Source organism: Nipponia nippon, unplaced genomic scaffold, assembly GCF_047370975.1.
Source record: "Nipponia nippon isolate SJK-2023a ecotype South Korea unplaced genomic scaffold, ASM4737097v1 scaffold_21, whole genome shotgun sequence".
Classification (NCBI taxonomy): Eukaryota; Metazoa; Chordata; class Aves; order Pelecaniformes; family Threskiornithidae; genus Nipponia; species Nipponia nippon.
The window spans coordinates 4,920,704-4,946,610 of NW_028262338.1; the positions used below are offsets into that span (position 1 = coordinate 4,920,704).

At 40.8% G+C, this 25,907-nt stretch overlaps 1 protein-coding gene across 2 annotated transcripts in view; it reads left to right on the forward strand.

Moving 5' to 3' along the window:
• Positions 1 to 25,907, forward strand: part of SLIT3 (slit guidance ligand 3) — a 601,195-nt gene that overhangs the window by 526,858 nt on the left and 48,430 nt on the right. For both annotated transcript variants that reach the window (XM_087759961.1, XM_087759962.1), the window contains 2 exons: positions 12,946 to 13,043; positions 19,773 to 19,912. In XM_087759961.1, the coding sequence (XP_087616087.1) occupies positions 12,946 to 13,043; positions 19,773 to 19,912 (238 nt within the window). The remainder of the gene's footprint in view (positions 1 to 12,945; positions 13,044 to 19,772; positions 19,913 to 25,907) is intronic.

Consider the following 25,907-nt stretch of genomic DNA (forward strand, 5'->3'; position numbering starts at 1 on the left):
GTCAGTACAGACCCCCTACCATTAGCATGGACTCAGTGCTGCACTGACCGTATCGTTTGCTCGTGGGGTGCACATGGCCTTGCATTTGCCTGGAGCACGCCAAATGAAGTTTGCGCTTTGCCGTGCAGATGTACTTCTGTAGCGTTATGTGAATAATCTGTCAGAGTCCTAGAATAATGGCTGTTTTAGGACTATTCAACATAGAACTGATCCTAAAGCGTAGCTATGGTAGTGTTTGCTCATGTACAGATATTCTGGCCAGCTCTCACAGCTCAAGGCCAAGACAGTGCAAGTTGATTGCGATGGGCCAGTTTCTCACTTAGTTGTGCTGATTTGAGTGGGGTTATGTGAGTGTAACCAAGTGTAGAGTTTGGCTGCTGATGCATGCCAGCTGTGTGAGAGTCCATGCCTAGTTTTTTAGGCTAATGCTGTTTGGAAATGTAACTCTGCTTTTGTTTCTTTGGATCTATTAACATATGCATATAAGTCCCCATTTACATCAGTGAGCGCACAAATAAACCCCCGAGCTGCAATTGGAAAAGGAGGAGAAATTGGAAGAAACTTTTAAACCAGCCTGGCCTCATCCACGTGAGACAGGAGAGCAAACGTCTCTGCCTTCGCACGTTACTCTGTCTTGGTCTCTTTGCTCTCCCAGTGCCAGGGTCGGGGGGAGAGGCAGTGGAATGTAAGCTCCATGCCAAGTTTTGATATGAAGAAATCAGTGCAGCTGATTCTGCCTTGGACTTTCATTCTGATAAATTCTCCTGGAGCGTGTGTTTATGTGATCTGGGGTGTTTTATTTTTTTATTTGTTTGTTTTAACCATACTTAAAATACTTATTAATGAATGTTGAAGAAGCATTTTCCACTCTTAGTACAATAAAGCAGAAAGCCTTTAGGGATGAGAAGTAATGGGTGGCCATGTAAAACGAGTAGGCCTATATTTATGTATGGATTTTTAGGGCAAACACCAGTGTCAGCAGTAGGTGGTTATAATTCCATGTAATGCTCCTAAGGCAGAAAAAAACTGCAGAAATCACAGTATTTTCCTGTGTATGCTTATTCTGTAAAACTTACTATGCATCCGTCAGATTTGTGTTTCTTTCTTTCTGCCCTTTCTCTTACAGTAGTTATAAAGAAAATGGATATTTACATCTAGAAGAGCATAAAAATGAAATGCTTAAGGAGGGATCACCGCCATAGTTGCTGGCTGAAGGTGGTAAGGCATGCATGCACCCACCGCAAGCCCTGTTAAAAACAGAGTAATGTATTGTGGCATGCCCTAATGAGGGCTCTTAACAATAAAGCCAACTCTGAAGAAGTATTTCCATTTTTGTTAGGCCAGCAAGAAAGCAGATGTTGAGCAGCTTCAGGCATTTGCTCTGTTTGTTCAGTGCTGCATCAGGAGAAGTAGCTGAGCAGTTAAAGTGAATAGTAAGCCATACCCACAGGTGGGCACCGTCATATTCATTCTTTTGTCAATGTGGATTATCCCCCCCTGCTTTGTTTTTACTACTGTTTTTCTGGTCTAGTTCTAAATGCCTTAAGAGACCAGGCTTCCAATCTTTCTTTTCCCAGGGTAAAGGAGAAGTTTTTATTGGCATTTAGTCTGAATTTCAGGCTCTTATTCTTATGTTTGCCTGGTCCTATTACACTAAATAATAATTTTTCTTCCTTTGTGGTTTGTCTGTCTTTCAGGTGATTGCTGGTTGCTATAACTCTGCTTAATCAAGTTCTCTTTAACCAGCTCTTAATTTTCTGCATCCCACCATTTCCGCATAATTGAATCAGTTGAAGTAGGTGGTCACAGCTGAAAATCCTTATTGTTAGATTTTCTTGTGATTGTCTGTCATCTGTTATCCTTGAGGCTTTCTTGGCATTGACTGTACTTGACAATATGACTTTGGGGTTTCTTTGATTGTCCAAGAACATGAACAGAGGTTGTCCTAGGAGGTTAATTGCCTTATTTTCCCCTTTCCTTTGGGGATGACGGAATTGGCAAAGTTGCTGTAAGCAGGCTAAGCTGAAAAAAAGAGTGACAGTAAACTCTCTCCTGTTAATGTAAATGATATAATGCCAGACTAGCTTGAGAATGGGTAGATTGCTGTGTTAGGGGTAAGTGCGCATACACTGCAGGTAAAGTTGTACCGAAGCTCTCTGTGCTCCGCTGCTGGCAGCGTCAGGCTCCAGTGCTGAGCTGGTGCAGGGCAGGCGCCTGGCTCCATGGCCCCCCGGGGGTCCCCTCCTCGTACTCCTGAGCGCCTCTGAAACAAATGTTGTGCTCTTGCTCATTTCCATAGCGGGCATGTTTGATTCCTTTAGTAGTCTGAAAAATTCATTTGCATGTTTGCTTCTGAAAACGTCACTGCCTGCCTGGGTTACCTGTTGCAGTTCAGCCCACTATCCAGTTACAGTCTGGGTTTATGCCAGAAAGGATTGCTGGTATCTCTGAACTGGCAAGCCTTGCAGAGGAAGCTTTACACAGCTTCCACAAGCAAAACAGGTTATACTGGCATTTTTGCGGATATAACTTGCATTTCAGTGTGAGACCTTTTATCAGTACAGAACTGTTCCGCACCAAAAACCTGCATCCTTAGCAGTCAGGGAGACACCAGCAAAAGTTTCTTCAAATGGACGGTGACTCTTCCAGCGTCTTTAGCTCTGTTTATTTCAGAAATCAAGTGAGTGCTTTGGAGAGGTTTTTTAATCGCATAAGCCCTGCCTCATGTTAGGTTTCATTGGCTTCCTGCATGTGATGTGTCCCTCCTCTCTCATGCAGTCTGCGTTCAGTAGCTTGTTAGGCATAGGTTAATTGCCTTGAGCAATAAGTTTAAAATACAACAGTTATATTTTCTTTTATTTCTTATTAATAGGAATTGTGGTTTCTATACAAATGTCCAGTCTTTATAACTTTCTCTACAGTGTTCACATTAAAAAAGAGCCACTGGCTTTTGATAGCCTGAGAGTGAAAGTTTTGTTGTCACTGCAACATGTACTTTAAAATAAATAGGCCCTTAAGTGTTTTGAGGGTACTGAAAACATTGTTCTCATTCATGAATATTGGTTGAATTAGAGACTACATATAAAATAGTCAATGTCTTTTTTACATCAAATATTTTGGGTTGGATTTTAGGTATAGAGGCAACCCTGGGCAAAATCAACTATTTTCAGTGTCCCTAATTTACTCCTACGTCTCCCAAAACATTCACCCAGTGATCTGCATCAGGCAGTTGACTGAGGAACCTTGGAACCTCTACAGCACCTGCCCCATCCAGCTTGGCACCTCTGGACTCAGTTCAGATCTGCGCTACGTGAATTGATTCTGTGATAGATGAATGAGGTATCTTCTGTCATTGATTAAAAGCCCAAAAGACCACTGAAGCCCAAAGTGCTTATGTAAGGAGAGGATTAGAAGGACAGTCAGGATTTACATGGTAATGAATATAATTGCAAAATAAACCTTACATGTCCACTGAGAATTAAATTCCATACTCATAGGAGAAGAACCAGAGATTTTAAAAAATAATATGATGAATCCTTGCACTTTGACTTTGACAGGCATATTCTTGATTACTAGCTACGGAGGTAATGGAAGGTGTATTATGCCCAGGAGGATCATAAATCTTCCTGATTTAAATAAAATGAGGCTTAAGAGAGCAGAGTTCACCTAATTTGCTATAAATTGACAATTGTGATTTATTAACAAGGACAAGGAAGTCACTAAGAAGTGCTGCTGGCATGCCCAATTATTGTTTAATCAGGTGCCCGTGAAGCTAGGGTGGCATAGAAGGTAACTATACAGTGCTGAAGATGGTGGGGTATAAATAACTATTATCTGTATTTTTACTTCAGACACTAACACTGTGAAAGTTTTCAGAGGGAGTTGAATTAGCCAAATGGCGGGGGGGCAGCAACAAAACCAATATCAATGGATCTTCTTTTCATCATCTAGCTTCTACGCCATTTAGCAAATAGTATTTCTCATGATGCTTGTGAGCAGTGGGCAACTTTTTTCTTGTATTTGTTGTGTCAATGTAGCCACAGCTGTATAAACAATGATACCAAACTAAAAAAAGAATTGTCTAGGTAAATTCAAATTTATTTAAAAACGTTTTTCAAAACTAGAAATGGATGAAATTAATTACTATTTCATGTTAAAGTAATTGGCTTGTAAACAGCAATCCTCAGACGGTACATTTTTATTACCCCATTGGGACAGATGATTAAAGAGAAATAGTTAATTCATCAGCACTGTGTGTGCCCTAACCTACAGGCACCCAAGGCGGGGATGTCTGTAGCAAGGTCTGCATTCAGAAGGAGATGTCACAGCCTTTTTGTGAACAACAGATGATCAAAATCTTTCAACTTCCACCTGGCAATCTAAAAGCAGCCTGATCCAAAATTACTGTGATATTATCTATGCCTTGCCAAATAATTTGTATATATGCCTAAGCAGATGGATCTAACATACACCCTGCCAGCTCTTGTAGTTGTTTGACCTTGCCAATGAGCGTCATCTACATCTTTTCCAGATTGAGGCTTAGCCATTATGTCCATGGGCCAGAAAAAGCATAAACAAGGAAACAGTATCACCTGGATCTACTGAAGAACTTTATACTACTGTATATAGATATCAATGTGTAAGCTGTCTACATATATCTTAATATTGGTGCAATCAATTAGGAAATCAGTTTCAAATGGTTCTGTTGGTAAAATAACAGTAGAGTAATTCCCAATGCTATATTTTTTAGCCCTTCCTGCAAAAGAATTTAGATTAATTGTATATTTTAAAGTTAGTTTCATTCTTCACTCAGACTGCAGCATCTCTAATTATGTGATAACTAAGGATTCCCTTCACAAAGTGGAGTAGCTGTGTTTGCAGTGACCGCTGAGGTGTCCATCAAGCCCTTCATGCTGTAATTAGTGTAAGATGGCATGCTAACTTTCATAACTTGCTTTAAGATTTGCAATACACGTAAAACTTTTCCTTTTCACGATCTCATTGTACCAAATACTGGGTTTCTTTGCAATGAAAGGCTCTGAAATACACAATTGTGAATAGAACTTGAGAGAATTTTTCCTGCCAAACTTGTATCTGGGTGTATTGGCTGTGTAGCTGAATTTGTGGCATCGTGTTTCCTTGGTCAATTATGCAAAATCCTTCTTGTTTCTCCTTTGTATTGATGGCTTCTAAATGTATCTATTACAGGGAAACTGCTGAATACCTCATTCTTATTTCCTAGCTTAGTTTTCTAGTGGAATTGAGGTTTATGTGATAAAACTTTGTTCGTGAGACATCTCTTTCCCTTCCTGCCCTGGGAATATTTCCGTTTACTCTCCAGTTTTGACTATTTATGACAGGGGATCAAGGTTTCAAATGGTGAAAGACAATACTGGTAAAGATGCCACTATGTAAAAGACCGTAGCATCAGTTTATTCCTTATTGGATAGCTGTATGCCATAACTTTGGGAAAACCTCTGATCATAGTTCTCACTTTACTACGCATGAAAGAAGCAAAAGTCAAGTTAAAAATCCATTGAAGATTTTAAACTGAATTCTCTTTCTGTGCTAAGTGTCTGTGTCTTCTGTTATTTCTGGATGTTTTTCCCCCTCTCCTCTTGTCCCATCTTATCTCATTCTTTTATATGAAGCATCAGGAATCATGACTTGTTTACACACTACATTTAGCCCTTCACTCTGCTATTAGACCTTTGCAGGTCTGAATACATGAATGAGTCCCGCTGGCACATGCAAATGTAGTTTTAACACTCAAGAAATCAGCACACATCAGAATTGGTCAGAAAAGTGTGTTCAATAAAATACTTCCCAAGCTACGGAGGGAAGCAGAGCAAAGCTATACATAGTGGCTGTAAGTGTCCATTTTTTCTTAATTTCACAACATTAGGAGGTTAAAATTTTAAAGCTGGCAGATACTTGTAAGTTTGAATAACATTCGTGAATACACACTCATAGAACACATTGTACTTCTGAGTTTGTCTTTCTGTGGATTTTCCTTCAAGCCTGTCATGAAGTGGAAGATTTACTTAGCCTTTTCCCTTAATGTAATGATTGCTTATTAACTTCTGACCAAGAAACCCGTAAGACAAGTGTGTTAACATTTGTGAGACTGAGAGTTGGATATGGATGCATTACTTCCACTATTAGGAATGTAAAGGACTAGGTTTGCCATACAGTATCTTTGTCGCTGGTAATTTTGTCTGATTTCCCTAAAAGCTTTAGCTGTATTTAGAGCTTGATAATTAAGTTGTTTATGAAAATTTCCTAGTTCTTAATTCAAAGTCTCTATCAACTATATTTGTCTTCATCTAGTATTTTTACCAAACACATGAACCCTACCATCTGTTCTCTATATATACCATCTAAATAAAATTTATTATGAACACACTGTAAATTGTTAACAACTCAAACTTTGGTATTTCTTTTGTATAGCTCATTTTTCCAGCATGCTTTAAAACACTGTAGCCATTCAACAAGGCTGTAATTAGCTGGAAAGAGGTCTCCCTATTCACAAACCATTGAAGTTGGATAGACTTCTGCCTGTCTGCAGGTGTCTTCATCACTGGCTGGATCATGTTTCTACTGCAGTCAGCAGTGATAGTTTTCTACGCTAGGAGGTGTCTACCTGGATTGTCTACCTGGTTGTCTACCTGGAATTCCTGTAGATAACCTGGATTTCTCTAAGGCTTTCGATATGGTTTCCTGCAGCCTCCTCCTAGAGAAACTGATGTGTTACGGTCTAGACAAGTGGTCTGTGCGGTGGGTGGGGAACTGGCTGACAGGCTGCACCCAGAGGGTGGTGGTAAACAGCTCCATTTCAAACTGGCAACCTGTCACAAGTGGGGTACCTCAGGGATTGATATTGGCCCACCACTGTTTAATATCTTCATAAGTGGTCTGGATGACGGGATCTAGTGTACTCTGATGAAGTTCGCCGATGAAGTGGAGACTTCGGAAGGGAGAGCCACCCTGCAGGAAGACCTGGATAGGCTGGAAGAGTGGGCTAACACGAACCTTACGAAGTTCAACAAGGACAAGTATAAGGTCTTGCACCTGGGAAAACATAATCCAGGAGTGCCGCACAGGCTGGGATCTACCCGGCTGGGGAGCAGCTCTGTTGAAAGGGACCTGGGAGTCCTGGTGGACAAGCAGCTCAATATGAGTGAGTGGTGTGCTGCTGTGGCAAAGAATGCCAACAGGCTGCTGGGTTGCATCAACAAGGGCATCACCAGCAGAGATAAAGAAGTCATTATCCCGCTCTACTCGGCGCTCGTCAGGCCACACCTGGAATACTGTCTTCAGTTTTGGTCCCTGCTATACAAAAAGGATGTGCACAGGCTGGAGAGGGTCCAGAGAAGGGCCACAAAGATGATCCAAGGACTGGAAAGCCTGCCGTATGAGGAAAGGCTGAGAGAACTGGGTTTGTTCAGCCTTGAGAAAAGGCAGCTTAGGGGAGACCTTATCACCACGTTCCAGTATTTAAAGGGTGCCTACAAAGAAGATGGAGACTCCCTTTTTACATGGAGTCATACGGAAAAGATGAGGGGTAATGGGTACAAGTTCCTCCTGGAGAGATTCTGGCTGGACACAAGATGAAAATTTTTCACAATGAGAACAAGCAGCCACTGGAATAATCTCCCCAGGGAAGCGGTGGATTCCCCAACATTGGACACTTCTAAGATTTGGCTGGACAGGGTGCTGGGCCGTCTTGGCTAGACCATGCTTTTGCCAAGAAAGGCTGGGCCAGATGATCCTTGAGGTCCCTTCCAGCCTGGAATTCTATGATTCCATGACACCTTGTACCTGTGGTGAGCTCCGTGCAACTGCCTCTTATCTGTGCCTGCTGCTGTTAGAAACGGGTGAAGGATCACATTAAAATGGACAGAGGTCAAATCTCTGACATGCGATCTTGAATGAAGCTTTCAGTCTCCATAAACAATACTAATTTGTGAAAATGAATTTTTAAAAAATCGTTGCAGCGGTTGAAACAGTGTCAAAGCAAATATGTGCTTTTTTATTGTATTATCCTTCGTTCTTCCTGCTGAGGTACTTATTAGTTTTTGCTACTTGTTCTTGGGTGTTTTACTGATCATGATGTAATGTTTTCCAGTATTGGATACTTGCAAAGGCTAGAATTCGGCACAGCAGTACTGAGGAACAGCTTGTATATACACTAATGCCCAGTACGGTTAATTACTGTTGAGTATGAAATGAAGAATTGACACTTTCTAAGTATGGTGGATAGTTTCTGTTCTCATTCAGTGAAATATGGAGCTGGAGCAGCCCAGATAAAATCTGGACCAGCTGAGGTACTTCAGATTTAAAAAGGCAGCTGGACTCTGAACATACATGTCTTCTGATTAGTTGCAGAAATTTTATGTTTCAACACCTAATCCTTTCCTGTCCTACAGAAAATGAGAGAAATTATATAAAAGTGTTTTGGATCTGATGCTTTCCTATCAGACTAGACAATTTATTGCAGCTTAAAAAAGCTCTAGAACTAAAATATTGCACACAGAGGGACCTTCATCCTCTTTCTGTGAATTGCTGAGACAGTCATAGCTTCTTCCCTGTCCTTGAAACAAAATTTGCACCTCCCTTTCTGATTCAGACTTCATTAAAAGGCTCTTTAGTCTTGACACAAATATACAATATTCTCCTTTGTAACAATAGTTATTTCCAGGGAATGTAATTCAAAGAGTTTTTCCCAGCTCACAGATAAATTAATTTTAGTGATGCTTGACAGAAATTCCATTTTTCCAGTAAGAACAGTCTTACTGTAAATCGAGACTAGAGAATTGCATTATTCATTTGAAAGATGTTTCTAGAATGTCTTTAGGCTCCTCTGGGTAGTGACAGTCTTATACAGAAATAAAATGGCCTTGCTTTGCTGTAGATTTATTAGTACCAATATTTTCTGCAGCTTCTCTCCTTTCGGAATTCTTTGTTTTTCATAGTCTTCTGTGTTAGAGAAATGGTCCTTGTTTTGTGGGCTCTCAATGTGCTATTGATAAAGTCAACTTAGCAGATAATCCTCAGAGAAAGATTAAATGCTGTTTGCCCATTTATTACAATGAGTAAACTGAGTCAGAGAGACTCTAATTTTCCTAAAGCCACATAGCAACTTAGTGTTGTAATTAAGTCTGATTCAGCAGCACATACTGATCGGTTTCCATGGTGCCTGAGGCCCAAGAAGCCAATAATTCAGCCATGTTCCGTACAGAAATGAGAGCTGAGTCGAAGTCATGAGAAATTTCATGTGCCGATGAGAGAGACTGAAAATGCGTTGCTCTCATTTTAACATTTATCTTTATTAAATTTTTACAAGAACGTTCAAAATAATCTGAGTAATTACGATAGAAGTGATGGGACTGTTTTACACGGTGTTCAACTGTGACAAAAACCTTCAGAAAAACAGATACTGTGGTTTCTGCTTTGCTTCTTGCTATGCTTAGCTGCAAAGGGTTTAGTATTTTAGTGGTACCGGTACAAAGAGCTCATATGAAACAGAGGTAACTGATGTTAGTGAAGTATCTATAGAAGTCAATTCTTCAGGGACACAGGAAAAGTATTTGTGATCTTAGAAATATAAAAAATGGCATCTTCCAGCTTCACTAGGATAAAGCGGTAACCACACAGGATTCACAACACAGATGGACAAAGCACAGGCAATATTGCAGAAGGGTGGCAGCGGATTAGCGTTAATGCTGCATGGCTCGCATCCGTGAAGTGCTGCGGACCACATGGTGCCAAAATAAAACCTGCATGAGCTTCCCTCGGCGCTTTCCCAATTCTTCCCCGAGACATTTGGGGGCTCAGGATTTCAAATGGAGAAGGACAGGCTGTTTGGCAAGTGCAGCGTGGATGAAGCAGAAACCCTCTCTGCCAGGTCTTGGGTGAGGTCTTCGCATGCTGCCGGCACTGCTGTGTTGGGGGAATGAACTCACAGCGAGGCGGGGGTGGCCAGGTCTTCTGTTGTTCTTTGGAAATGTTTCTCTTCTGATTCAACCAAGGAAAAGGATGTCGCTGTTTCCTTGTATTTGCACAAATTTTAAAATGCAAAGCTGCTTCTCCTCTCTCTGGGGCATGCTGGGGACAGAGCCTCAGAATTACAACTTTGTCTCTCATTTCTGTAACAAAGCTCCTCTATGGTGTTGGACAAGAGCATAATTACTGTGTGTCTCAGGTCTTGTCACAGTACGATGGCAGTATGTCCTACCTGACAAAATACTGAAGATTTCAGTAGTATTTGGAGGACTGAGCTGTATGATATGTGAATGAGATCATCAGTGGACAGACCAGATCAAATGAACTCTGTAGAAAAGTTCACACTTAGAAGCTGGTTTTGGTTTTTTAATGCCTTGATTAGGCTTAATTGAGGCTGCACCAATTTCAAGGTAAGCACTCCAGAGACAAACTAAGATTGCTACTATTATTTATACAGTACTTAAAGCATGAATGGAGCTTGAGCTGTCACAGAACCAGCACAGTCCTTGTCCTGCTGGCTTGTCACCTCCAGGCTGGGCACGTTGCTGGAAATGGGCACACCAGTCGAGCTGAGCATGAACTTCTGATCGGTGTAGGATGTAAGAGAGAGAGGTGGGCAACGATGAACAAGGGTTAGAAAGATGTCACCAGCCTATTTGTTCTTCCCTCAAGAGCGAGATTTCCCAAAGAGATATGCAGCCACAGACAAACTGATCAAACCCATCCTGGTGCGGTTTTCCTGAGAGATCTGTTCCCTTACAATGCACACCGCCTTGGTTCAGGAAGCAGCTAGGTTCTTTTGAAAAAAAAGATCGGGAACGTTTTCCTTGTTGAGAGCCAAATAAGCCTTTCAAACAACTTTGACCTAAGAACGTGGGAAGTGCCATCATGGGTCTGTAGTGCATTTACTGCAGCGTTCTGTCTCTCATGGGGGCAGCAGCAAATCAGAGTACCCAAGCCTGGCCACCACTCCTCTCCAGTTCTCCCAGCGCCCACCATCATCCAACTAGGGATGTTGATGTCTGCCTATTGCTATTCATGTCTGGTTTGGATCTATTGTATGTGAATTTGTCTAATGGCTTTTATACTATCTGATTTCACAACCACCCGTGGCAAAAGCATCCCAGAAGCTCATACTTTGGAAGAAGTATTTTCTTTTATCTATATTAAGCTCATCTTCTAACATCAGTAAGTGTCCTTCTACTGCTGAGGGATTTAGTGTGTGACAAATTCTGCATTCGTCACCTCCATGATTTTGTAAACCTCAGTCATATCACCCCCATCAGTTTTCTTTTCTCCAGACTAGAGAGTCCTAGTCTTTATAGTATCTTCTTCTGAAGTAGTTGCTCCATCTCCTTGAACATTTTGGTAGTCCTTTTCTATGCCTTTTCTAACCCCGCTGTATTCATCCAGAGGCAAGCAAATCATTGTCAGGTATCTGCCAAGTACAGCGTTAGGTTTCTCCAAGTCCATTCTTAATTCTAATGTAATAGTATATCCTAAGTGAGAACAGCAAAGTCTCAAAGCGAGGTGGAAAAACAACTAACAGTTGATGCTCTCATGTGCAGTATATGACTGAAGCACCAAGATGCTTCATTTTGACAGCACAGCTGTCATAAACGAATGAGACTATAGAAACTATCTGAGTGTCCCCTGCCCCAGTACATCACACTAGGTATGTAAAGTGTGAAAAGGGTCGGAAGCTGTGGCAAATTCGGTAGAGAAAGGAATGGCTGCTGATGAGTGTTGTTCAGCAAGGAAAGCTGGGAGCGGCAGGCTGGTGTTCAATACCGATACACAAAAGTTACAGCTGTTACGAACTGATGTCACGGCTGGCATCTGTCCTCTTTGTTTAGAGACTTACAAATAGATACACCATTGTTATTCCTCTAAAGTACAAGGTAAATAATCGTTTTTAAACCAAGGCAAAAACACCCAGCAACTTTGACCGAATTAATGTATCTCCTGAGGTATTTTTCTCATCTTGATTGCAGTCATGTATCAGCTTTCTGGTAGATCAGCTGGCAAAGGGCCACTGCTAACAGGATCTTCAGTAGGAAGAGTAGAGAGATCTCTTGAACTTCTTTGTGATTGCACAGATCCCTTGAGTTTTGAGGCTTTCAGGTGTCTTTATTCTACCCTACTGTGTGAGTAACTGAAAAGCAAGACCAAACTCTTTCATGTATTTGCCAATTTTACAAATAGCTTGTCCTAATCAGCAGAATATAATGATCAGAGAAATATGTCTATGCCTTGAAGAGCCAATAAAAAGTCAGTTGGTAACAGTGGAGGTTGTTCAAGCTAGTGAAGTTCAGTTGGAACTGATGTATATTTTAGGGCAATCTTTAAGAAGGGAACTGATTCAACAATGATATCTAAAACAGGTTTCAGTGTGTTCTGCAGAGAAATTCAAACTCGGCTCCCATGATAAAAATGAATTTTCCCCTTTAGGTTTTGACAATGCGTGGTAATGAGCATGGTGTACTGTTGCAGCATTTAACTGAGCACTTGGTAAATGCGCTTGAATGAGTGCTGGCTCTGTGTGGTCTTGTGCTGACTGTGTGTGGCCTTCTGATTACCTTTGGTCATGATTAATTCTTTTCATTGTAACTAACATTAGAGATTAAAGTGTGTTAGGGTAATGATGAAACCAGCTGTTTCCTTAAAATAGTCAAATGAAAGAGTTAAACTAAAATCTTGAAACTGAAATGATACCAAGATACTCACCAGTCCCATTGGTCAGAACAGTTGGCCCACCCAAACTCTCCCTTGAGTGCTGAATATATCTGTCCATCAATAAAGAACATCAGGTGATGTGACGGGTCTGAAGACCACAGACCTCCTGTAAATGGTGCCATGTGTAGGGTGAGGGAGCAAGAGACATTGATTCAGATGACATGAGTCTTACTAACCTTGTTTCTTTTGAATTTTCCCAAATAGGGTCGAGACTGCAGTGTGCCCATTAATTCTTGCATTCAAAATCCCTGTCAGAATGGAGGGACCTGCCACCTCACCGAGGCAAATAAAGATGGATTCAGGTAGTAACACAAAGTTCATTTAAAATAAGATGATAAAATTAAATGTGTTTCTACTTTGCAATAATGAACTATAATAACTACTTTATAAAAGCTGCTGCATGTGACATTTCTATTTGCTATACAAAAAAATTAATCTGGTTTCATTGGTGACATAGTGTTTCCTCTGAAACAGGCCTCCTTATTTTCTCATAATGGAATATACTCTTAAGAGCTGTTTTGAGCGGTCTCCCTGACCTGCATTGTGTTATCTGCGTGCTGATTTTCCTTGGGGGCATTTCAAACTCACATATACCCTTTTTTGTATTTGTAAAGTAAGCATCTGTTGCTTGACAACCAGATGCAAAATGTTTTCATACTGAAGAATCTTGTAGACAAACAGGCTTTAAAGAAACAAAAAACATGGAGAGATTTCCACATCTTGGGCATTGTGCCTGCAAGAGAATAACCTTTACAGTTGGACGTTACGGATTTCAGTTTTCCCATGTAAGAAAGACGTAGCATAGGTGGGGATACTCCAAGAGGAGTCCAGAAATTTTCATGAGGTAACTGAGAGATTTGTGCTGCTACTTTACAGCTAAGAAAATACAAGTTTGAGGCTTTGGCCACTAGTTGTCATTAAAGTTGATACAAATTTTTTTTAGAAAAGAGTTGCTGAAATTTTCGTAGATTTGGTCCTCGGTATTTATGCTATTTCTTGCACAAAATACGTACAAAAGTACGCCATACTGTTGTTTCAATTGCATATATGAAAGCCTCACTTCTAAAAGCTTTTATACGTTACCGAGGCTGCTGCTTTGTCTTCTCCTATATATAGCTTCCTATCAGTGACAGCTGGAGGGAGACACAGAATTGCAAGGTTTATAAACGGTGTAAGCAGGGAGTCAAACCAGTACATTTTTTCAGTTTGATTCCAGTTTAGTTTCAGCTGTGATTAAGACGGTTCCAACTAAAGTTAACTGTTTGTTAACCAAGTCAGCAAACCCATATCTTATGTCAGAAAATAGGATTTTTTCAAAATAGAAAGGGCTAGGTAAAAGTTTGGGTGACTGACAGGACTTTAGGTGCAGGGGGGGGTTAGCACCCCCCTCCTGTTCCCCTACAAATGGTAGGATGCCTTTTATATTTCCAGCAGAGCATTGTGGCTTCTTTTTGACTCCCCAAATCCCTCCTGTGGAAATGAGGCACAGAAGAGCTTCCATTTTGCCCCGTGGGGAAGCAGAAAACGGAAGAAATGCCCCAAAGCTGCTCTCTGTCTCTGTGCCTGCCCACCCTCCAGAATCCTCCCCTTACAGAAACAGATCCAGCACATGCTGGACACAGAAGGACACTGATGATACTACAATGGAAAAGTGCAGGTGGACAGGGAGGAAGGGACACTGTCAGGCTCTGTTACAAATAACAACCTGAGGCTTTCCAACATGGCCACATCTCCATGAGGGGCAGTTTAGAGCTCAGCCTGAGCACCTGTGACGAGGCCCTGAGCAAAGCAGAAGAGCGCATCTCCTGGGTACAGATGCATTTGGACGGTCATACTGGTGCACGGTGGTGGGAGAGGACGAGGAGGCTCTGCAGATCATAGCACGTGCAAATGGTCATGCTGCTTGAGAGGACCCCCTCGATTTTGGTGAAACCACTACTCTGCACTTGTGATCTGATATACCTCTTCTGAATTCAGATTTTAGCAGGCCTAGCAATTTCTGGAGTAAAAGTTCAGGTTCAGATTCTGCTTGAGAGAAATAAAGGTCCGCTGGTCTTCAGTTCGGGTTCCCTTCTGGTCACCCTCATGTAATACTGTTTAGGTAGCTTTTTCTAGCTTGTGCCGAAGCAAAATTGTACCATATTAGAATATCTGTTTTCTGTCGCTCGGTACTCATTTTTCAAAAATCTAGCTGATATTAAAAATGTGCTAGTAAAACATTTTATAATATCCATAATACTGGAATGAAAGGCTTCAGCTTATATTTTGGATCGTGTTTTCCTTTAGCATTTTAGTTCTCTTCGGTGGTAGAAAGTAAAAAGTTTTGAATGACCTGAAATGAAAGCTGCTTCTAAATTTTTCTCATGGAGAATTTTCCAATTTCAGAGGCTTTGCTTCAGTTCCAAATGAATGTAGTTTTTGAGATACTTTACAAAACTGCAGGGGTGGTTTTGTTGCTTAACAACATTTGAGGCTTTTTAGGGAAGATTTCTGCTTTTATAGTTATTTATATGGTTTCAGTTGGTCTAATAAAAGGCACATAAGACCATATCTCGACAAAATCTTGCTTCATAAAATTAAATGTTCAGCTTATGCGTTGCTCTGTTTTCTCTCCGTGTTTTTAATTCAGTCAGTCCATAGCCCCAGCTGCTCTGGAGAACAGGAGCGTGGGGCTTTAGCGTGTCTTAGAGAAATGGGGGGGGGGGGGGGGGGGATGGAACAGTCAGTGACAAAGAAATATTTTGAAATTGAATTTGGTTGGTTTGGGTTTTTTTGGTGGGAAATCTCCCCTCCAGTGGATGGCAGCAGTCAGAGTTACGTGCATATAAATTATGTTCATCAAGATGGGAAAACATTGCCTTCGATTATATGCTGCGAGGAAGTGAATGTCAGAAAGATTTTCATGAGAGGCCTCCTTGGATTTTTCTGTTGTGTGGCCTGTAAAAGAAATTATATCTTCTGTATATTCTCTTCCCTGGGGAAATACATTCATACACAAGCTCTGCTGCCAAACTTGTCAAATCTTTACTCTTGCAGAAAGGAAACTTAAGCCAAAGCTCTCTCCCTATGAAATGCCAAGCAGTTTAACTCTCAAGTTTCTGTAGCCTTGGACAAGAAAATTACCTTTTAAATAATGCTAAGGTGGTGATGTTCCTCAGGCAAGGGTAGGAAATTCATAGTTCTGACTGCGATTCCAGCCTGACTCGCCCGCTGTGCCTGGTGCCCACAAGGGCTCGCAGCAGCAGGCGACTGAGCTGCTCAGATTTGTTGTCATAGCAGGTCCTGGTGGGGCAGCCGAAGGGCAAAGGTTCAGCTGGAGTTCTTCAGTCCTTCTTGGCATCTTTTATCCTTGCACTTTTTCAATTCTGAGTAATTTTCACATTCTCTTTTTTCAGGCAGGGACTTCTTCTGTATTAAAGAATAGTTAAGTGACATCCTGTGGCTCAGGAGATTAGAAACATGAAGTTCTTCCTCCCTTTGAATTGCTCACTCTAATCTAATCTAATCTAATCTAATCTAATCTAATCTAATCTAATCTATGTCTTCTTTGACAAAAGGTTGCCAGAAAAAGTGCTTATTGAGACTGATAATACAAGATGGTCAATCAGACGTGTCCTGGTCATTTGGCATGCCTGTAAGTGAGACTTTGAGAAAGGAGGCAGAGTTCTCAGCTCTGCTTCAGTTAGCCACAGGCAGCCAGCTGATCTTTGATAACCTACAGCGTTGGGAAACAAAGTCTCTGGATTATTTTAACTTTTCTCCATATAAAACCCCCTCCATTTCCAGAGCGTTTTCTTTAGCATTTTCCACAAACTTTAAGTTCCCTCATAAATGTAAAATCCTGGAACTGATTAACTCCCTAGTGTTAATTCTGCCTAGTTCAAGGAAAAACGTTGCACTTCCAGACTTACAGGCTACTCCATTGGGATGTAGATGTAAAAAGCTCCTTTACCAAGAAACTGTAATGTTCCTGAAAGAATTTACTATCTCTATTTAAAAGTTGATTTTTTGAAACGTGATACACTGTATGCATGCCTATTTTAATAAACAGATGCTAAACTGTTTCATTAGAGTTTATGAAAAAAATAATTTTGAATATAGTAAACTCACAAAATTGTCAGTATACTTCAGCTCCAAAAGTTTACCCCCAAAATGTTGTCATTAAGTTCTGTGTTCCCTTGTGCCCTCATGAGGATAATGGGGTTTTACTTAGTTCTTTATTTTTAGGAAAACACAACACTAACAGAAAATCCGTGAACTGGAGGAATAGGGAATTTGGACCTTTATGCGATCACAGTGTCTTAGAAAATAGTTCTTTCCTGCATGGCTCCATTGTTTCTGAGGTCCAAATGTAATGCTGTCTCTCACTGCTTCACTATTTAGTCAGTACAAAGTTTTCATCATTGTCTCTGGAATTAATTTTCTCTCTCGGTCAGCTGGAACCCAAGTTTGATGGCCTTCCAGTCACTCTGCAAACTTCATTTTTCTTCTAAGCTTTTTCTGGGAAAATACATACAAACAGTCCCAAACTGCAACTCTTTCAACATACGGTTCAATCGGGGTCCCAAATTGTATGTTTTATCTTTTAATTTCAGTCCTCGTATTTCGCACATTTGAATGCAAATCAAAATAAGGAATCGTACGTAAGCAATAATGTAAAGGCTCCCTATAATACATAGGGACCAGTAGCCAAATGTCATCAATTATGCTGACATTTCCTTCAGTATGGAATGTGTCCTAATACTGAGCAATTGTATGTTAACAATCCTGTATGTATTGTTACTAATGGTAACTCTACTGAGTTGAACCATTACTGTGATAGTATTTAATAATGTCATTTTTAATTGCATACATCCAAGCTGTCCCAATCCTTTTGTGGAAGGAAAATGGTGCTATATTCACATAAAAATAACCAGCACAAAGCCACTCTTGTTGCTTTTCTTTAAATGGAGAGAAAAATTTGTGCTCCCAAACTGAGACCTTGGATGCCAAGTTGCAGCCTGGAGCATATTTTTATGGCTGAGTTATAAACCGCTGAAAATGGGGTTTTGTAATCGAAAAGGGAGACATGATGAATGTGCCACTGTATTTAATTAGATGTCTTTAACCCTCTCCCCGACACTTGCATTGCCACGAAAGATGGTGTGCCAGCTCTTCTTTCTTATCTGCCTCCTGTGATCCTCTGGATCATTGCAGGGTCAGCAAGAGGACATATTTTATTAGCAATAATGAGCTTCAGACAGGAAAAGAAAATATTTCTTATTGATTTATTGTGTCCTAAATTGGATTTATTTGAGCAGTTTGGTTTTGGTTATTCATGGTGAAGGTTTTCCAGCTCTCATGACCTGTGAATGGTCCCTGCAGAGCTGAATGAAGATGACTGTTAGCATGTGACCTATATGCCTGCTCTGTACCCATCTAGAAGATCTTACTGTTGTGGTGGCTCAAGACACATTCCCGGCCCTTTTTTCTTCCTCTTTGTTATTCCCTTAGTTTCTGAGGTTGCACATGTCATGAAGAATCTAACCTTATCCTGAGGGTCCAACCTAGGACCTACCGAAGGTGGATGCAGAGCTCCCTCCCTTGGGAGTCCCTGCGCTCTGCTCAGTCGGTGGCACACAGGAGGAAGAGAAGCAAATGTCATGCTGCGAGCAACCAGCCCAAAAGTGCTGCAGTTTTCTGCACAGATTCTGAAGATCTCCTATTTCTCCAGGGCATTCCCCACCTCAACCCCATGTCACCTACATAAAGCAGGATAACCACCCCATGTCCACTTTGTCCGTCTGAGCTGAGAAAAGTACCCTGCAGCTATTTCTGCGTTGGAAGTTCTCCTGGTTTCAGAGAGCAGTGGATGGCAATTAGTGTGATTGCTCTGGTGCTTTCTGGTTTTCGTCATCATCAATCAGTAGTGCTTTACATTTGTTCGGTTCCTTTTCTGCCACCAGAACTTGCATGGGAAAGGAAATGAAGAGCTGAGTGGATGTGTAGTTTGGACGGGAACTCGAAACAAGACAACTTCCCTTCCGCACACATGCTTTCTGTGACTAGTGAACAGCAATACGCTTCAAACGTCATTGCTGGCTTCTTAGAAGCCACTGAAAGGACTGGAGCACTTAACACGTGTTTTTAGACTCTCTTTTAGGAAACTGGCCTCCACCTCTTCATCACTTACAGATAGTTTAAAACATAAAGGTTCTCTTAGCAACCATAACTTCTAGATCTAGAGAGGAAACTGAGATTGAAAAAAAATTAAAGTCATTCTTCAACCACTTAGTTCCTTACACTCCCTCTAGGGACCACACATCAGAGTCTTGTGAGATAAAATATTTAGTGCAATTATTTTTGAGTAGTGTCCACGTCCTCACAGAACCATTCCTAGCTCTCTCATTGTTTGTTTGTGTTTTAGTTGAATTATCTAGACGTCATCAGCTCTTCTACACATAGATGTTGGAGGAGCTGTAGAAGTACTAAAACCTTACTTCACTTGTAAAAGCAATCGTTCCCAAACATTTCTTGTTTGGACAAGTGACAAAGTGGTAATGAAAAGAAAATGTTCATGTCTGTAAACTCAATTCAAGCCGTTGTTCTTTAAAGAGAGTGAGCTATCTAAAAGCTGCCAAGTCGCCCTATGATTGTGCAGTCCTCAGTAGGCAAGTATCCACTTACTCACAAAATCATTGACAGAGAAGCCAAGGATTTGAATATTGTGATGCGTGTTTACTCTCCTGCCCTGGAGATGCTTGCTTCAATTCAGGGCTAGGGTTATCAACAAAGAAAGCAAAGGGAAGCACGACAGAAGCTCTCTCCTGCTGATGCGTTCATGTCTCATGTAAATAATTACATGACCCCATGAACCGTCAGACTGCATCCTTCACCAAAGACATGGGGTTAAAGCGCTCCGTACTTCACAACAGCAGTGAATTTGGCTCCAGCGACTCACTTTTATATGTTTTAATTCAGTTTTATACCTCAAACCTCCTGCCCCTTCAGATCCATGCTAACTTTTATTATTTTTTTTTCTTTCTCCATAGCTGTTCTTGTGTCCTTGGGTATGAGGGGGAGAGGTGTGAAATAAACCCAGATGACTGCGAGGATAATGACTGTGAGAATAACTCTACATGTGTGGATGGGATCAACAACTATGTCTGTCTCTGCCCTCCTAATTATACAGGTAAGAAAGGGCCACAACCAGAGAACAGGAATCCATGAGGACTCCCTTCCGTGCATGTTTACTTTGTCCAGGAGTGTATAGTTAACCAAGAATCTAGTCCCATTTTAAAGCAACCTGGATGTCTTACTGGAAAGATGTTAGTTCTACCAATATTGCAGTACACATGCTCACAAACGTGGCCACTTTTCTGAGTCAAAATACTGATGCTTCGTTGTAAAATACATTAAAAAATAGTGAAGTTTAAGGTGTCAGAGAAATTTGTACTTCTGCACGCGCGTTCTGTAAATATATTTCAGAAATATTCCCAGTGCTGAGCTGAGTCTCATATACATCTGTTCTGAATCTTGGAAAATAAAAATAGTTCCTGTTTAAATTATGGTAGGAAAATAGCTTTTGGGGCATGGCTTTCACCTGAGATCTCAGAGGTCTGCATTTGTTAAATAAAATGAGCCTGACAATGTGCTATTTAAATTCATTATCTCCATTTCACAAGTGGAGAAGCAAAGGCTGTGCAAGAACCTGTAGGCTCAGTTGCAGACTTCAGAGTGCACCCGTGGCAGTTAGCCCAGCTCGGCAGATGTGCAGTCACCTGCTAAGTCCACGGTGACAGAAGGTGGTAACTGAGTTAGAAACAGAATTAGTATTTCCAGCGCCCGTCCTGCATTTCAGATAAATTCCTTCCTAAACCTCCTGCAAGAGCAGAAACCCTCCTAAGTGGAATCTAAAAGTGCTTTTTCTCAAGTCATTACTGGAGCGTACCGTTGACTCGTTCAAACTGCGTTAGCACGGCCTTCCTGGCTCAACATGGAGGGGTAAGGAAACACCTGCAATAGTTCCTACTTCCATCCTTTGAAATGGGTTTATTACCTTCTAAGCATGGAGAAGTAATGAAGGGCTTCTTGTACACTGGAATATATTACATGTCAGGGGATTTAATGAGGATCAAGCTTGAGTGGCTGAGTAAGGCAGGAGGAAAGCTTCTAGAATTTCCAAACTCTTAAAATACTTTTGTGGCTGATACAAAGGAGGCCCATGTAAATCTTTAGCTGAGAAAAGCCTTATGACTTGAATGTACATTTATTGGAGTTCTAAAATGATCTTTCTGCCAAAAACTGAAAAACTTCAGCTTAGCAGAGTAAAGAGTTTTGCTTATAGGATGTTGAGCCCATTGTGCTTACTTGCACACTATTTATGTGAGCTGTTCTTGGGTGGTTTCAAGCAAAACTCTATACAAGGAGGCAGAGTTTTTACATTTACAAGAGGAAATATATTTGCCCGGCCAAGAAAAAACGTATCTGGTAAGGAACGGAATCCAGCATATATGCAAATGCACTTTCCTTTTCACAGGCATATTGCAGATTATCTTGGGTTTTGCAGACAAAAAGGGCAGGAAAGAACTAGATTGGGATTTCTTCTCAAATGGCAGTCTGGATAGGGGCCAGAGAATTCATATGATGTGATACTGCAGAATCATTTTTGCAATATTTTTAATCAACTTCCAGCTTTTTTTTTTTTTTTTTTTTTTTACCTGAATGTTGTCTGTGCTGTGCTTGTGCTTATTAGCAGGAGTTTGTCAAATACTAGACCCCAGTCTTGCAATGTAGGATACACACAATTGTATATACCACACAATAAGCATTTGCTATCACCATGCAGGCAATAGTTCTGGCTATAGTTGAAACAAGCTGAATTTTTTAAGAAGAGCAGGAAATACTTCTGGAAAATATAATCTGAATGATAAGTGAACAAGATTCCAAAAATAAGGGTGTTGCTTAAATTAGAAAGGTGAAGCGTTACAATAGTTCACGTTGGTTAAAAATAGGAAAAGTTTAGCCAACTATGATAAAAGAATTGCCTTAACCTGCTTTATCTCCATTTTGGAGGGGGATATTTCATCAAACCTGATCAGTCACCTAGAAGGACTCACTGCAGTGCAGCTGGCAGGGCTGAAATATCCCTCAGAGGTACACCTGGCCCTCTCAGAGCAAAGGCAGGGAACAGCATAAAATGGCTGGGAGAACTGAAGCCATCAGCCAAACAAAGTTACGTACGAGCCAAGCAAATCTGAGCCATGGTTTTGAGGGTCCTCTGAGAGTCGAATCCAAACACAAGAAACTGGACATCATCTGAAGTTGCTTGATTGAATGAACAGCAGCTAAGGAAATGCCGTGGAAGCACATAGGCGAGTCACGAAGAAGCACTTTGAAAGGATTTGTGTGCCTGACCTGAAAAGAGAGGGATCTATTGACCAAAGGGTTTGACTGACGTCTCCTGTGACATCCAGGGCATCTCTGTCTATATTCTCTTTAAATAAACTTTCTTATACTGAAGCAATACCTGAAGCTACGATGGCAGTATCTATAAAAAAAAAAAAAAGTAGGTGGAGGTGACTTTAATATTGTGTTGAATATGCTAAGAATAGTGAATGCTAACATTTCAGAGAGAAAGCGGGTCAGTGGGGGAGTCAGGAATACTTATTCCTGTGCTCAGAATTGTGCGTTGAGCTACCTGCCTCCCTCGCAGGTGCTGACTGTGCTAAACATTGTGTTAGCAAACTGTGTGGGCCTCAGAGTTGCCAAGTGTATGGATTTTATCTATGTTTATATGAGCAAAGAGTGGATGACGGAGGGTACTTCCCAGGGAAGCAGTTTTTCTCTGAAATAGCCTGGGGGACAGTGAGCCCTCAATGTGGTACTTTGCCTAAAAGGGCGGTGGTATCCATAGGCCAGGTGTAGCTAGTGGGACCGAAAATGTAGGTAATATCTCTTTGTGTTGTGCCCAAATATTAGACATAGTTGTGTTGTTCAGAATTCAAGGAGCAAATTGAGAGATGAGAAAGAGGATTAGAAGTGAAACATAAAAAAACGTTGGGGGATTGAGAACAGGTCTTGAAGATCTCAAGAAAAATCTTACTTGGCTTAACAAAGAGTAGCAGACAGAGCAAGCTTTTCTTTTGCCCTTTTTTTTTTCCCCACAAACACTTATATGGAGAATAGAAATTTCTTTAAAAGATTCATTGGCTGGCCTTTGTGGCTGAACAAATCCAGACCATACATATTTATCAGTTTAATTATACAAGACTTGTTAGTTCTAGATACAAACTGGATTTCTCAGCAGATGCTGTAGTTAAAACACAAGTTAATTCAAGAGTGGTCTGTGTTACACTGGAGATCAGACTAGATGTTTCTGTACTGATAATCTGTGATGTTTTGAGTTACAGTCAGGCTGTTGGTTATAGATGCCCAGCTCAGCTATTGCAGATTCCGTCTTTTCTCGACTGTAGAGGCAGGCAGGCAGGCTCTGGTAGGACTGCAAAGTAGGTAGTCGGAATCCCTCATCACTTTTGTGGTCTGGGATGCCATAATACTGGTAAGACTGCAATGCTATTACAGTAAACGCTGCATGAATGAAATAAATGTATGTTGTATACAAAGAATAGTCTGAATACGGGGAGGAAGAAGATCCAAGAGCATGTATGTACGTTGTTCTGTAAGAAATATTTAGGATCCCTCTTGGTTTAGTTGACTAATGGTTAAATCATGATAGTAAATCTTACGCTCCTTAATGAAATGCAAATTAAAAATGCATGTGTTGGAAAAGTTGACTATTGACAGAGTTGCAGTATCCAGGGTTTGGTTTTTGCCATACCTTAGTATTTTCCTGCTTTATCTTCTGTCTGTCTAGTGTTACTTGTTATAGCCTTTTTAGGAAACAATATCCCAAATAACGATGCATAAATTTTGCTTTCATCGAGTGGAATAATGAAGGCCAAAGATCTTTCTTCAATTAATAACTTTTTGCAGTGTTTTCTTTTAAAATTCCTTGACAGTCTTTTCCCCCACTCAAAGTAGATGAAAAATGGCCAATCTGTTAAGTGACTGCTGAGGGAAGGAGTTTCCCACACTCCAGCCCCATTTCACTTTCATTTAAAAAAGAAGACAAAAAACCACACCAAAAAACAACCCACACTCACACAATAACCTCCTTCCTAGTTCCTTTCCATCTAATAACTTTAAAACAATGTGCAAATACAAATGGATTCTATGAAATAGGTAAGTATAAGTTAAAGAAGACAAAACTGAGAGGGAGGGTAGGCAGATAGCTGATTGCCATAAAAAAGATTCAAGCCCTTACCTGCACCACCGGGATTCCTCACCATTCTTCAAGTCAATGTTTTCAATGTTTGTTGCCTGTATTTACATAGCCAAACCAATACTCATGCTGCGTAGCAGAGTCCTGATGCCTTTTATTGTCAGCTGCTGTCTTATTTTTCCTCTCCCCAACTGGTTACTTTAATCCTGAAGCTAAATTATAAATACGTGTTTCCTCCAGGATAATCGTGTACCCAAAGTCCAGCCAGCTCTAAAGCCTGAGCAGTCTGTGGGCTGGTGTACAACCTGCTGGGACCCCCTGTTGGATTACAGGTCCTCCTTACAGTTTTGTAGGCTTTCCTCCTCTTCAAAAAGAAACATGTATAGGAACATCGAAAGAGGAAGCTATGAATTAGATCAGTCGCCCCAGTACTTTTCCTTTTTGTATTTTTCTAATTTTTGGCTTTTTGGCTTTAACGTGGCCTACGTGCAGCTATCAGTACAAACATTCCGCTGTCTCCCTAGCTTTGTGGTTTAGAAATGTAGGACAAAATTAATACAATTTTTCCCTTCCATTCCTTTTTTCTGTTCACTACTGTCATATACCTTCTTGAGGGCCATCACTGTTTTGCTTATAGTTCTAGATCCAAATATAGCGTTTCATACTTCCAAAGAGATCCTCTCCTCAGCCTCGCTACCCTCTGTGCTCTCCCTTGAAGAGGTGTCCAAACATACATTAAGGACAAAATGCACTGTACCAACCACGTACTGTGTACTTTGGATGGTTTTATGCTTTACTTGCTAGTTTATTTAGTTTTGTTTGTTTGCTGTGACTTTTCCTTCTTCCTATCTGTTTGATTTTAGCCAGAAGCAGAAATGCGTAGTGCTTACGCACAAAAAAAATCAGGAAATATTTCAGGTTTTCGTAAGGATCCTAAAAAGCCTCAGCAAATAGCCACACTTCTTTGTTCTGAAATGTAAACAATGAAATTAGTGACTTCTACTGCTGAAAATAGGTCTTTTCTAAAATACATGGCATCCCATGGTGGGAAGCGGGAGGAGCAAGTGTTTCAAAATAGTTTGTTTCCCTGGGAAAAAGCTGCGAGCAGTTTGTATCACAGAAAAAAAAGAATCTAAAAAAAAAAAAAAAAGCTAGAAACTATTTCTGGTTTTATGTGTTTGGAAGAGAAGGCTAAGATCTGTTTTACCTTAGGGGACCTTGTGGTGTCCTGTGGTAGATGGTATCTGAGATTTTTGCAGTTATGCTACTTTTAGACAGAACACTATTCACTGTTGGTGATTATGGTCCCTTTTTCTGGCATATCTGATTGCGGTCATGTTGCATGGCCAAAGCCAAGCACTTATCAAGCCAAACAACTGTGGAAGAAAGAAGTTGTGTTGTGACTTGTGGCTGACGCTCTGCTGGAGCTCTCCAGCCCGTTTCCCATCGCTAACCATTGTGAGACTGGTTTGCAGCAATCCCTGAGACGGGCACCAGTGACAGCTGAATGAAGCTGAAGTGGATCATTGCACCGTAGGTTATTTTTTCCCCCTTGCGAGTTTTTAAACTACGTGTTTGATATAGGAACAGCAAGGTTTTAGGTAGTGTGGTTCAGCCTTGTGGTTTCACAAGGATATGGACTGCCTAATAAACACTGAAGGCTTAAACAACTACTTAACTATCAGCCTCTCTTAAAGTTTTGGAACTTTAGCCATCATTTCCTCGAGACAAACAGAAAATTGTGGTCAAAGTTTGGTGTATTTTCTTCCTTTTATTTGGAGGAGTTCTGCCTTACATGGAAGTTTCTCAGTTTTAGTTACTTGGCAAATGTGAAGTGTGTTTTTGCTTTCTGTGCAAAAAATAAAAAGGCGCCCACATATCCCACTTGTATAACTATGAATGA